The sequence below is a fragment of the Parasteatoda tepidariorum genome, chromosome X1 (genome assembly GCF_043381705.1).
Source record: "Parasteatoda tepidariorum isolate YZ-2023 chromosome X1, CAS_Ptep_4.0, whole genome shotgun sequence".
NCBI classification, from domain to species: Eukaryota; Metazoa; Arthropoda; class Arachnida; order Araneae; family Theridiidae; genus Parasteatoda; species Parasteatoda tepidariorum.
In genome coordinates, this window is record NC_092214.1 from 60,249,998 (window position 1) to 60,265,549 (window position 15,552).

At 30.6% G+C, this 15,552-nt stretch overlaps 1 protein-coding gene across 4 annotated transcripts in view; it reads right to left on the minus strand.

The window, feature by feature from the left end:
- The window catches only part of LOC107447330 (potassium voltage-gated channel protein eag-like), a 215,471-nt gene that overhangs the window by 17,873 nt on the left and 182,046 nt on the right, over positions 1 to 15,552 (minus strand). For 2 of the 4 annotated variants that reach the window (XM_071187319.1, XM_071187318.1), the window contains exons 4-7: positions 10,565 to 10,672; positions 7,529 to 7,669; positions 3,836 to 3,963; positions 670 to 1,065 (exon numbers count right to left, since the gene is read on the minus strand). In XM_071187319.1, the coding sequence (XP_071043420.1) occupies positions 670 to 1,065; positions 3,836 to 3,963; positions 7,529 to 7,669; positions 10,565 to 10,672 (773 nt within the window). The remainder of the gene's footprint in view (positions 1 to 669; positions 1,066 to 3,835; positions 3,964 to 7,528; positions 7,670 to 10,564; positions 10,673 to 15,552) is intronic. The other 2 variants (XM_071187321.1, XM_071187320.1) reach the window with 1 other exon arrangement.

The window sequence follows — 15,552 nt, forward strand, 5'->3', positions numbered from 1 at the left end:
GGATTAAAATTGCAAAATATATTAAGTTCCAAAAAGAGAAATGTTGATCTATTGTTACAAGGATCGAAATATCTTGTTACAAGGGATCTATTGCTACAACGAGATCTATTGTTACAAGGTTAATTGTTGTTGTATTTGTTACCTTACAAAATTTATAATTTCAAACTGTACTCATCAATATTTGACTACACTGGGAAAAATTCCGGATCAAATTCGGTAAAAAGTACCGCCACTCAGGGTGCCGGTACTTTGTACGATAAAACCCATTTTCAGCAGAACATGTTACGGATAAAAAAAATTGATATACCGTAATAATTACCGTAAAATCCCTGAATCAATTTAATTAAATAAATATTACCGAAAAATTACGGTATAATATTCTGCGGTAAATGCGAATTTTATGGTAAAATGGATTTTATGGATGATGCACCCAAAATGCCGGTACTTCATACCGTAATTTGATCCGAAATATGTTACAGTGTACTTTGAAGGTGTTTACAAGGAAAATATTACTGATCCTAAAATTGCATTTCTATCGTCCACAAACTTAAATTAACAAAGATACTTTTATGTAAGAGTAGTTATTGTATTTTTTAAAAATTTTTATCGCTGGCACTTGTAGCCTTCAATTAAAATGTAAAATAATGAAGTAAATAAATCTCAACTTACGTCATCGTCGTGGTCGAAGGCATTGAACACGTCATAAGGCAGACACGAGAGGAGGTCGATGATGAACCAACTACGCATATAATTCATGCGGATTATCTTCGGGTCAGAAACCACTTCCCCTCCAGGCCCCACAAACGTTGTATGGAAGTTAAGGATAATGTCGATGAAAAAAATGACGTCGACTATACTGTCTAGGACGAGTAGTGACACGTCCTCAGAGGTTTTGTTTTTAAAGGCCACATTATAAGGGACCATGATGGCTGTGTAGAAAGTGAGGCAGAGGATAACCCAGTCCCAGATGGCTTTGAAGGCGCAATAGTGTAACAATATATGAGGTGGAGTTTTAGGAGCTTCTTGACGGTATTGAGGCAGGACATCGGAATTTAGACTTATCATCTAGTTATAAAAGAGAAAAAGAGTATTCAATTATTTAAACTTATAAACATGCAATAGTTTACATATGGTTTACCGTTGAATAGTATTGTTATGGAAAGATTTTAAGTTGAATGTACACTCTGTAACAAAAAAATCGAATCACCAAGAAAGAGTTGTCCGATTGAAACGAAAATTGGTGGATAGGAAAACAATGTACAGCAGGAGTGTCAAACTCAAAAGCTAACTTGGGCCAAATAAACAATGCTTAACTTTAGGTGGTTAACTTTAGGTAACTTACAAAAAAAAAAAATCAATGTTCATAGAAACAAATATTTTTATTTTGAATAGCACATTGTAATAAACATATATAAAGTTAAATTATTGTTTGATACTTGACATCTCTTCTCTGCTACTATCTTTCCTATTTCGGAAGAAATTTTTTTGGCCGAGACTACTTTCAAAATTGACCCAACATGAGCGTTATTAATACGGCTTCGGACAGGAGATTTATTTCCATTCATAACAGAAAATAATTGCTTGCACTGATAAGTACTTCCAAACATGGAAATAATTTCATATGCGAATTTTCGAGTATTTTCAAACCTTGCCGGTAAATATTTGTAAAATTCAGGCACACCCACTTCAATGAATTTTGCCTTCAAATTTGAGTCGCACTGAATCTCAATCACTTCCATTTACATACTACTGAGTCTATATTTATTGAGAAAATCGACGAACACAAACAAAATTTGTTTTCCGAGGAATTAAAATCTTCAAACCTTGTTTCAAATTCCGTTCGAAGATTTGAAATTTTTTCTGTGTATTTTTGATACGATGCAGTATCCCTGGAATGGCAGGTGCCGCAAGTCAATTAGAATTTTAAATTTTCGCACGTACAATTTAAAATGATCCGTATAGTTTATAAATAAAGTATATTATAATTTCATATGCTAGTTTCCTTTCTAATTCACATTTCTAATTTATTTTTACTTTGAGTCGGATATATTGACTGGGCCACAAAAATGTTCATCTTGGGCCGCATGCGGCCCGCGAGTTTGACACTCCTGATGTACAGAATAGTAAATGATTAGAATTTCAGAGCAATTGAATAATTTATTGCAGAGTTACAGTAACAAGTTCAATAAGGTGTTGACGCGCCTTTAGCCTGGATACAAGCTGCCACACGACGTAGCATAGACCGATTAAGCTCCCGGATGGTCTCTTGCGGTATTTCCTGCCAAATTCGATTCAATTGTCGAACGAGGTCATCAACATTCCGTGCCAGATGCAATCGCCTTCCCATCATATCCCAGACATGCTCGATGGGAGAGAGATCTGGTGATCTGGCAGGCCAAGGAAGAGTTTGACAAGCTTGCAGACAGTTCATAGCAACACGTGCCGTATGTGGTCTGGCATTGTCCTGCTGAAAAACCAGCCCAGGGCGCTGCAAAAGGAACGGTAGCAAAACAGGTCTTAGGATGTCGTCGACGTACCGCTGTGCAGTAAGTGTACCTCTAATGACGACCAAAGGGGTCCGGCTGTCAAAGGAAATGGCACCCCAGACCATAATGCCTTGTTGAGGGCCGGTGTGGCGTGCAATAGTGAAGGCAGGATCCCCCCTCTGCCCTGTGCGTCTCCAAACACGTCTTCGATGATCGTCAGGACACAGTCGGAAGCGGGATTCGTCGCTAAAGACTATACGTTCCCAGTCGGCATCATTCCAGCCATATCTGTGCAAAACATTCATGCATACGAAATTTCAAAGCAATCGGATGATTGCTTCTTGGTGCATCGATTTTTTTCGTTGTAGAGTGTATCTAATCTTGGATCATTTCGCTTTTGTGGAGTTTAAATAACACTTAAATATATAAATAGTATTTTGATTTAAGAGCTAATTCATATTCCCCTCTAGGAAAAGGTTTGGATTGACAGTGTTGTTTTAACAAAAATGATTAAATGGGTCTGGATAAAAAGTTTAAAATCAAACAAGTAAAATATTATTTTACCTTGATTCTTGAAGAAAGACAAAAACAATAACTTACTGCAAATGATATTTTGATTCCTTCAAAGCTAGATGTACATTTTAGCTGAGAGCCCTACGTCATCATTCTATCTTTCGACTAGTTTTGCTTTAGTTGTCGTTGCTATTTACGCATCATCCCCCCCAACCCTGTAACTAATTGGTTACTTAAGCAAATATTTACAAAAGATAACCTGGTGAATTCTGTTTAAACAACTTAAATTAAATGCGACAGAATTTAATGTTACATATATTAAGTAAACGAGTCAAATACTTGTATTATTAAGACAAGTTAAATACGACACCGTTTATTGACTTTTAACTCATTTTTGCAATATTGAACGATGGCATAAAATTGTTCTATCTTGACTATAGATACGACCTGAGAAATTATCCTTGTTATATCTCTTGCACATTTGCACTGCAAAGGAGATAGAAGATGCTGAAAAAATCATTCGGAATTCTTTAGTGTTTCTATTCTTTCTCTGTACTGTGTTTAAATATATACCAGTGATTAAATATATAACAAAAATGCATAACTGCGATTGACATTGCTCATATTACTATACCTCTATTATTGATTTTGTTCTATACTTTGTGGAAGCATTTAATTAAATTTTCTTGAGGAAGAAATTAAATTTTTTTGAATTATTAACAAGAATTTATTTTGTTTTCAAATTGATGTACAATTCGTTGAAATAATAAATGTTATATTTTGTTGCAGTTTAATTTATCATTTGAAAGTTTCCAAAATTTATTTTCTATACTTACATGAGCGATCTGGGATTGTTTAGTGGAATCTGCTTTGATGGCAGGCAAATGAGAGGAAAATTGTTGAACAAAAACAGAACGGCTTTTCGTTACGGACCGGGCAAGACGGGCAAATTTGCTAAGCCCCACTGAAAAAGAACAGAAGTAATAATAAGAAAATATCATTAAATATTAAACTCCATAGGAAGTTGCCTCGATTGTCATTTATCTGTCACGATGAATTTTTATAATTTATTTTCTAGTATAAATTAATGTTAATAATTTTTTCATCTCCTACTTACTTGGTTATGGGATTAGAACTAAATGTAGAATTTAATGACTCAAGTGGCTATGTTTTGTGACTTGGTTATGGAGAAAATTGCCCCAAAAGTACCTATTTTTGCAGGTAAAATTAGCATTGTCAGTTCCTTTTGACTCATGAAAGCATATTTTTTGGATGCACACTGCAAATATTTATCGATATGAGAACTAATAAAAATTTGCAATTTTTTTAAAAAATAAATCCCTGTTTCCTGTAACATATGTTTTAATGAACAGCAAAATAGACAAAATTTCTTTAATTTGTGATCAATTAGGACCAGAAAGTCATCAGTTATTCTGATATTACGGGGAGCTACTATTTCTCTTTAGTTTTGATTAAATTTGTTTTATTTCTTCCTTCATTTCATTGCTTAACCATAATTTTACCGATTAAAGGCACTGGTTACAAATGCTTGATTACATAAGAAGGAGTGTAAATTACAATGCTCAAGTTATCTAATGCACCTAAGTTCATCTATCAACAAAATTGACGTAAAATGGTATCACATTTGCTATAAACTATAGAACTCATCGTGATTTGCAAATGATGCTTTAATTTTCTCTTTTGTAAGGCATTGTTTAAATGCGTGGCTATAAGAAAGTATTGCATAGTGTGCATCATTTTGTTTTAAGGTAAAAAAAAGTGCAAATAATTCATTGATGTGTTAGTTTGAAATGCCATAACTAACATTTTATAAGAAAAAAACTTTAATTTTTTAGTTTGTATTAAAATAAATTATTTCATATTTAATTCGCTGATATGCAGCAAACAACACTCGTACGATTAGAGCAAACTAATTATATTATTCAGTTCCGAGAGATTTATAAAAATCCAGCAGTTTTTTCCGAGTATATGGGGAATCCAATATCCAAAATATATGGGGAAAATATATGGGTATAAATAATATATATGATAATATACGGTAATATAAGGGAAAAAATTCCGCAAAAACAGTACAAATATCATTAATTCGATAATAATACGACCATCTACGTTTTTAACTCGCTAGACGTACAGTGCGTAAAAAAATAAGCTGACTACTCTAAATAACTTTTAATGTAATGATCGTATTTTCACGTTCTTTAACTCAAACTTTATGGTTCAAAGGGGTGACCTTAAATATGCTAATTAATTAGTACAGATGTTATTCTAAATTACGAAATCACACACAAAAATGCTATTTCTCTGAATAAACATGCCTTTTTTTCAACGAATTCAGATTTTGCATCCTCAAAATATAGAGGGTAGCCGCAATCTGGGAAATATGGTCCCAATAATTTGATCAGGAGAGTGGTCCTAAGTTTTTCACTTTTTGAGCATTTCACCAAATGATATTTTAAGTTATGATATCCGACACAAAAACGTACTTTTTTTGAAAAAACATACTCTTTTTTCGACGGTTTTGGATTTTTGACCCGCAAAAGATATAAGGGTAGCCGCAATCTAGGAAATATGGTTCTAATAGTTTATTCAGGGTAGCGAGCAGGGGGTTCCAATAGTATAGTCCGAAGTTTGGATCCCTTAATGTTAGTTTTACTTCTTGCGTATTTCACCATATCTCAAGAACTTTTTAAGCGAATTGACAAATTTTTGCACACAGTTGTAAAATTTGTTTATCCAACGATAATTCCATGCGAAATATAACTTTTTTTAAAAATATTTAATATCTTATTTCAAAAAGTCGAAAAAAGTTTGAATTCCAAGGTATACAATTTTTCAAATCATTTTAAAAAACATAATTTTAAATGACAAAATACAAAATTTGAACGAAATGGATAGAATAGTTTCTGAGAAGCAGAATTTTGTAAAAATCGTATTATTAAAATTAGATTTTAGAAACTATTTGGAATTATTCGATAGGAACTATTATTATTATTCGATAGGAACTCAGGAACTATTTGAAATTATTCGATAAAAATTTATTCAGAGTGGTCCATTTCTTATTTTGCTCACTGAGCATAATATTCCAACACTGAAAAGGTTGTTTGAAGTTTATTGACATAAAAGCTAGGAGTACATTTCCTGCGTCAGTCGCTTAGTTCAAAAGTTACGTTTCACTTATTTTTAAACTGTGCGTATAATTCTTTTGCTTCGATAAACTTACTAACTTTGGGATGCATATGATTTTCGATCAAGGATGGAGGATCAGGATAAAAGATGCCAAAAATTTGTTCCTCAACAGTTTGAATCGTGTATAACAGTCAGTTAAAATATATTTAATGGTGACGCTGGTTCGTTCAACATTGAGAACAACTAGGCGCAAAATTCGCCAGCTCTCAGTATATGCATATGGATATATAGGGAATGATAAATGCACAGCTTATCTGGGTTTTGCGGTAGATAACTATCATTTTGAAGTTATCAAAGGCTGGTTGAATTTCTTGTAATTTATTATCAACGTATTTCAACGTTCCTTCAAGGACTTTTGTTTTGAAGATTTATGCAATCGTTTTAAGTTCAGACGTTTTAAAAGATTTTCAATAACATTTTAAGTGCTTTTTGCGACAATATGGGTATGTTTATTCCTTCTTAAGATTGAAATAAGTAGAAAATATCACATGACCGTTTTTGATTAGAAAGGGGAAATATTTCATGTAAGTTACTTATATAGGTATAGGCTTATATAGGCTTATTTTTTTAAGTAACTTACTTGAATACAAGCTTAATATTCATGTAAGTTACTTAAAAAATAAGCTTGTGGATCATATTTTTCATTTTTACTGCTATAATCAAAACTTCATTTTTAATTATAATTTTCTATTATATTTTTTTAATAAGTGCTTTTGCACGTGGATTCTACTCTTAAGAAAATGGTTAGAGACCTGCAAAATATGAAATAATACGAAGAAAGGATATATGTCTTAATAATTGAAGGCCTATGGACAAACTATTTCTTTATTTATGCACTTTTATCATTTAATATTGCACTCTAATTGAAAGAAACACTTATATGTTTATGCTTGAGTTCCTCGTACACTTAAAATGTCTTAAAATACATGTATCAATATAAGATTTTGATTTTAGATATTAAATTTTGAAATAATAGCAAAAAGCTTAGAAAACTAAATTTCAAATTTGAAAAAGAAATATAACAAATCGAAAATATCATGATGATCACTTTTTCGTCGTTTTCGGCCAAGATTTGGAATGTTCAAAACCAAAACCTTACCAGTTATTTAATATTTTACTGGCAAGGTTTTAATTTTTAACATAATCCTTCTAGTTGCAAAATATTTGGGACTCTAATATCTGTCTTGTAGTGCTTTAAAATATTAATCTGTGCTTTAAAGCATTCTATTGAAAGCATGCAGTATAAATAAGTGATCTATGGCAATGTGAAATCTATAAATCTATTGAATAGCATGCAGAGAATGTGCAATAGTGAAACAAACCTTTTTTTTTACCTTTCGTAGTCTCTTCCTCTAAGGGTTGCTTAAGGGCAGTGATGTCGCGAAAAGTGAGAAGGAAGAGAACTACCAGATCTTTCTCGTTCCTGATGGGGGCAATGTGGAGGAGGAGCCAAAGAGGAGTATCTGAAAAGATACAGGATTCTTTTGCTTACATATAATTCAATTACGAAAAATGTTCGAAAAGTTATGAGAAAAAAACCGATTTTATTGGATTGCTTTATGCTCGTTGTATAACTAAAAACTGCAATTTCGACTTTTAATTTTCATTAACAAATTTCTGCCAATCTGAAGTTAGAGAGAAAAATTTCATGCATTGTCAGAATTTTCCTTCTAAAATTACGGTTAATTAGCCGGCGACAGTCTGTCTATCTCATTAACCGTAAAGTGTACTGTTAGGAACATTTATTTACTTTTACAGGTTTGAAACGTCTCGCCGTGGACTGATCGTAAAGACACGGTTTCCAGCAGAATACCGAAGTTAAGCATCACTGGCTGGAGTCATTAAGCGGGTGGATGACCACTTTGATCAGCCTGCGTAGGGACCGAGGGCGCGCGGTATCGGTCCTCGTTGAACTGTTCTACCGTAAAGTGCTCGACTTCTCGCGCAGGTCGTTTGGCTACCAAAGGTGAGCAAAAAGATCAAAATTGCAATGGCATGTCTTCGGATCATCCTCAGGGATGTTTCCTAGATCGTCGGCAATAGCCCATTGTGCAGCTCTCGTAAATAAAGTGCATACCTACCTACAAGTTTGAAACAGTTTACAACTGGTATGGTTAAAAATTGCAAATACAAAATTATACGGTTTTGTAATCGTTTCTAACAAGCATGGTTTCAAAACCGTAAAAATTAAATTTAACTTGGAGTTGTATATGAGTTAGGTAGTGCTTAGATTTTCGTTTGGTAATGGACATTGGAATTAGGTTGTGATTGAGTTGCGTTTTGTCAAGTGAACCATGGAATGTGGGTTAATTAGTTTATCGAGAATGCAATCTATCGTGAGAGATAGGAAATACTAGACTTGTTGTGTTAAGCATCTCTGTTGAGCTTCCATCAAAGTGTGAAGGAGAATTTCATATTCTAATAGTTAATGGTAAAAATAAAAGTGAAAAGTGCTGACTGAATCACCAATGGAAACTCATCATGTGTTGCAAGAATGGCGAATGCGTTGAAGGAATGTGAATTAATGTCGAATGTGCTGCAGGAATGTTGAAAGATTGTGATACGAACCGCCGATCAGGGAATCATGACATTGACGTATTAGCCCTCTCTGTTAAAGTATGTGCCCAGCTGGTGAAAACTAAGCTGCAAATCGTTATTTCACCACTTTTTCCGGAAACATTTCTAACAGTGTGGTTTCATAAAATATAAATTGTAGTGAGTAATAATTGCAAGATCTAGTAAAATTAACGTTCGTAACATATGTGTATTGAATGCTTTTCATTAAAAAATTAAGCGAATATAATTTTTCTCAAATTTCAAGTTACCTTTTATTATATAAAAGCTTGTGATATAAAATGAACAGATGCATTATCCTTCAAAAAGTATTACAAACATTGAACAAAAATTATATTAATTTTAATTTGAAGAAAATGTTTTCTTTAAATTTATGGTCTTCTCGAAAATTTCCCAATTTTTTATTATCTATTTTATTTAGATTTCTTTTTGATAAATCAGTAAATATAAGAAACTTTAATGTTTATTTTAAAATTGAAGTATGTTGCACATATTCTCCTACAACAAGCGAACAAATGTACCTTTTTTCTATAATTTCTGAAAAAAAAACTAATGAACTCTTCTTTAATTCGTATTAAGCAACCAATGCTTGACAACACTACAAAATTAATGTGACCTCGCTATAATTAGTACTTATGTATATACTTATAATATATATTTGTAATTTATACTTATGGTGCCCCTAAAACCACCTATGAAATGGAAACTATGAAACAATGCATTTGAAATACAATAACACTTAAAAGTTTGCGTATGTGATTGCCTTAATGCATTGTTAGAATCTTTATTCCAAAATTAGGTTAAAATAACCAACAGCCGTCTGTCCATTCAATTAACCGCAAAACTTACGTTAAAAATATTTTTTACCTTTGCGGTAGTTTACAACTAGCATGGTTAAAAAAGCATGAATACAAAACTATACTTTTTTTTTTAACCATTTACGACTAGCATGGTTTCAAATTCGTAAAAATGAAATTTCATTGGACATTGATGGAGCTAGTTTATGTTAGGCAATGGGCATTGGGTTTAGGTTGGGATTGAGTTGTGTTTTATCAAATGAACCATGGAATGTGACTAAATTAGTTTATCTAGTGGTGCCATTTATCTCAAGAGATGAGAAAAACTAGACTTTCTTGTGTTAAGCAGCCTTATGGTGCTGCCATCTATGCATGAATGATAGTATCAAATTCTAATAGTATCTAATGATTATTTTATCAGTAGATTCTAATTTATTCATTTGCCTAAATAAAAAAATGCTTAAATTATTGCAGTTCCTAGAACTTTTGAATGCAACCAATAACAATTCTAAAGATTCATGAAAGAATGACCCAGTAAAAAATAATAGAGTAAAATCTACAATAAAAATAGTATGCCAAATCTAAAATAATATTAGATATAATATTTAGGAAATTCCTTACGTACTATAAGCTGTATTTCAAATTTTTAGCTGCTATTTTTAAATAAATGTCAAACTATTCTTTAAAATTCCTCCAAACGTTGTTCATACTTTAAAAATATCAAATATTTAATAATTCTAAAGAATTTATACCCATCTAATGCGGTATTATGTGATTCTAAATATATTGTTTAAATTTAAAAAAAAGGAAAAGATAGCAAAATTATCTTCCTTTTTTGGGATTAGTATAAGTAATCTATTCTTAGTAAACAAAAGCTTAGTATTAGCTTAAATTTAAGTAAAAACAAATGACTGAATTTAATAACTATAACTAAAAGACACTTGGAAAAAAATATGAAATTTATGCATTTCGTTAATATTTCTTTACCGTTGTCCCATCCTAAGCCGGGAGACTTCCTGCCTAGACTACCGGAATCTGCTGAGTCTGGAGATCGAGTCGCAGGAAGCCTGGCTAACACACTATCCAGCTTGCATCCTGTAATAATATAAAAAATCCTTTTCAATATTAACATTTTAATACGTTTATTTTTATATTTTTCTTAAAAAAACTATTAATATGCATACAAGTTTCACACATACAGTTTGCAAAAAAGGGAGATCCAGAATTAATTATGATCTAATGATATAATTACCATGTGCTAGAACTCAATTTTAATTGTGTGAGAATCCCATCTAAACTATGCTAATTACTAGAGCAGACGAAATTTTAAGTTATGGAATCGGACACAAAAACATATTTCTTTTTATTAAACACACCTTTTTTTTCGCCGGATTCGGTTTCTTGTCTTTCAAAATATAGGGGATAGCCGCAATCTGCAAAATATGGACCACATAGTTTAGGTAGAAGAGCGATCGAAAGTGTGGGTTCTTTAACACGAGTTTTATTTTTTTACGCATTTCGTCATATCTCTATCTATTTCGTTGTATATATTGGAGCGAATTAAGAAATTGCACACAATTATAAGGTTCGTAATGTTTGGTAATTTTTTCGTTCATTTGGTAACAGTTTACCAAAACTTCTGGTTTTCAAAATCATCTTTCTTATTAGCACACATTTAGTCAAAAATTAAGTAAATTTCACCGGATAAATGATTTTTTATGCAATGCTCTAAGAAATCCTGATAAAATTACCAAATATTATTTATACATTTATTTTTTGTTTATTTTCCCAAAATCATTACTGATGTGCTTCGTAAAATTTCTAAGCTTTTCGTCATTCTCCTAAAGACAGAGACACGGAAAATGTTACCATATGCTGTTAGCTTTTCCAGACTTTTTTTTCTCAGTGTAGATTTACAAAGAATGTAACAGTTTTCAGGATTATTCAGTATTTTCATTCAATCTCGAGTTATAACGTTTTCATGATAAAATCATGAGAACGAAAAACCAATTAAATTAGAAAGATTAGTAATTCACTTTAAAAATAACAAATATATAATTCTTATTGCAGTAAATAAAGGAAAAGTAAATGTTAACAAACATTTTTACTAGTATTGGAAAACCTTTTCCTTTTTTTGATAGTGTAAAATAATTGTTCGCCTTTTGTGAGTTTTAAACATAAGCTTTCTAATAAGAATGAATCAAATATTCAACTCCACTAGGATCTCATGTTGGTTAGAAACTCTTTTTTTTTTAACAAATAAACAAAAGGCAGTTGGAATAACTTGGTACTAAAGTAAGTGGCATATTGGAATTCAATAATCTTTAGGTAACCTTTTGACTCAGAATTTTAATTAAACAGATTTTTCAAATATATTTTTGTATTTTTTTATAAATTTAGGTCAAAATATAAGCGAAAAATGTTATATTTAGCATTTCAATAATTTATAGTTATGAAATGCAGCATGAAACTCTGATGTCTTTTTCTGCGTTAAAGGTAAAATCTTCCAAACAATTCTTTTCAAATTTACAGTTATTTGAAGCTAATTTGATCTAAGAGAATCAGTTATTTCTTACTAAAATTACCCCAGTTTACAAAATCAAATATTGATTAATTTTTGCATATCAATGAAAAAAAAATTCAAACTACTTTTTTTTGGATTTTATATTTTAACACAAATATAATTCCGATAATCTAACAGATTTTTTTAATAACTATTAGACTGGTTCGTAAAATTAAAAAATGTCTAAAATATATTTTTGCTTGTAATTAGAGAGCGAGAAAAAAAATATATATAAAAGGGACACCGATGCCCAATCTGCGTCAAAGGGTTAATGAAAAGTTTAGGTTTTGTTTCATATCAAAATTACCTTTTTGCCTACTTTTATTTATTATCTATTATCATTAATTATTATTAATTATTTATTTTTTTTTCAATTTCTTTCTGAGCCTCATTTGTTATTAAAAGCGAAATTTCACGCAAGCGTTGAGTGTGGCATTTCTATTCTAAGATGTCTTCTGTCTGTGACTATTTCTGTAGTTTTGCTCTAGATCTAACTCAAAGGTGAGTTAAATAACTCGAAGATGTTAAATGCAAAAAAAAGAAAAAAAGAAAAAAAAGAAAAAATGAAACGTAAAAATATGCTTGATAAATGATGTCGATCTGTTATAAGAGCTCAAATATTGATAACCTTGACTGCATCGGACAAATTAGGGTCTCTTTAAAATTTAGATAAAAGGAAACCGATACGTACGTCATCAAAAATTTGATACATCACATACTGTTGTGAATTGTTTGAATCTTGGACACAAATTTAATTTCGACAAAGCCAACTCTCTTTCCACCCTTGTCACATCAGTTCATCCTGTTTCATTCCTATGAATGCCAAATTCTTTGTTAACGATTGTTGTTATCGATTTCCTTGATTTTTTCCTCGATCATTTCACCATAACACTTGGAAATGCATTCTGCCCTGATTCATCTTTCTCGGCTCCTAAGGTTTTTAATCTTTTTTTTTTTTACTTTATTTTTCATTTTTCGCTGGCTACTTTACGTTTTCTGTTTCACTTACGGCTAATTCTAGTTTTGTTTTTTAACTTAATTTATATTCCATTTTTTCGTTGGTAATTTAACGTTTTCTGTTTGATATCTCATTTTATTTTTCTCATTCACAGATATTGAGTCTTGAGAATGGGCACCTATTTTTGAGTACTCGATACATATTGACTCTTATCACCTTAATAAATTTTTGAAGTGAATGAAGTTTATAGATCATCAAGATTTACTCGAAGATGCGTCGGTAATCGATGCAAGGGGTGCCTTGTCTGTTCATGTGAGTTAAAAATTAGAAGGCAGGAGGGAAGATCGTTATTACCTCAAGTAAAGTGGAAAAACTGTTCATTAATAATCTTAGAAAAAAAGAAGTTAAATTTAGAGCTGCTCAGTGCTGTTTTAACTCTTTCTATTTTTCTAAAAAAATATTATAAATGAACATTATAGTATCACATTGTTTTTCTCAAAATAATTTAAAGTAAATTAGTTACAAAAGTTTTAAAAAACGTTCATGATTGATTTTGCTAAATTTTCATATTCTAAAATGGTTTATTTTTCAATTTTTATAGATGATGTAACACTACCGACTAATAGAGATATTGATACATTTATATACATTTTAATTTTTTAAACTAAAAATGTTGTACTGCTGAAAGTTTTCCTGGTTTTTCTATTCTTAAGAATTGCTTTAAAATACCAAAATTTACTATTAATTTCGTTAATGATTTTTGTGATGATAAGGAATGAGGTCTTTTCTTCCCCATCTAAGAAGAAATTTTCTTAGTTAAACTTGCATTAAGTATGCTTTTATATAAAACTTTTTTCACCAAATGTAAATTAAGCAGAATTTTTACTTTCACATTGTTAAATATTCGAAGAAATAAAACCCAATAAGGAAAACAAGAATTTCCCTTCATAAAGTAAAAGGTACGAAATGAGCAGCATCAGATAATAGTTTTTTTAAGTCCCGTTGTAAATGCTCATATTCATAATATTAAATTTTTCATCGGTATTTTATGTAGAAAGAATTTCATTTATTCTGACACGCATTTGAATTGTCTTAAAATAATCAAATTTCTGCAAGAAATGCTTTTCGGTTTTTAAAATTTCTTAAGTTTTTAATTTTTACAGGCAAAGTAAAAATTAAACATGTCTTGAGAGCCACTCATGCCACTAATAGAGATATTCCACTAATAGACATCTATAGAGACATGCCACTAATAGACATCTATATACATTTTTAATTTTCAAACTAAAAATGTTGCATAACTGAAAGTTTTCCCGGTCTTTCTATTCTTTAGAATTGCTTTAGAATACTGAAACTTACTATTAATTGCGTTTATTTTTTATTTTTTTTTAGTTGATAAGGAATGAGGTCCTTTGTTCCCATTGTCTTATATCTAAGAAGTTTTCTTAGTTAAACTTTAATGAAGTATGCTTTTATGTAAACAATTTTTTCCACCAAATGTAAATTAGGCAGAATTTTTTATTTTCACATAATTAAACATTCGGCGAAAAAAAAGGCTAGGGAAAACAAGAATTACCTTTTAAAAAGTAAAATTCACGAAATGAACAACATCAGATAATAGTTTTTTTTAAGTACCGTTGTCAATACTCATACTCATAATATTAAATTTTTTATCAGTATTTTATGTAGATTAAATTTAATTTATTCAGGCACGAATTTGAATTCTCGTAAAATAATCAAATTTCTGCACGCGATGCGTTTCATTTTTTAATAATATTTCTTAACAACTAGTTTCATTTCGTTTCATTGTGCTTCTTTTTTTTACTTTTTCTTTTTGATAAAACTCTTTAAAGCATACAGCCAGGAAAATGTTTTTACTTGCTCACTATAAATACAACTAACACAACTTCATTTCGAAATATATGGGAATGCTTTTGTTATATTTGTTTGTCTTTTCGCATTTGATAGACCAGTTTTAGTTTTATTCAGATTTGGAAATAAATTGACAATATTTTATTATCTTAGCTTTAAATAGTTTATAATATTTAACATATTTGTAAATAATAACTTGTAAATAATAACCAAAGAATGATAAAACTTACTGTGATTCTGGTTCTATGGGAACACCAAAAAGCACGTTAATTTGTTACCGAAGCAATTTAATAATGATTTTGGTAAGATTAACAATAAAATATTGTTTAATAATGAGCGTTAATAATTGGTAAATGAAGTAATTTTATCATGATACCTTAGAGCAATGCATAAAACCCTTTATTTGGTTAAATTTACTTTTCAGTTACGTATTTTTACTAAATGTGTAGTAGTAAGAACTATAATTTTGTAAACCAAAAATTCTGGTGAGCCGTTGCCATATGAACGAGAAATTTGCCAAATGAATGGTTTAAGTTCGGTATATTTTGGGTCTTATTTATCAGAAATATCATAAAAGTTTTA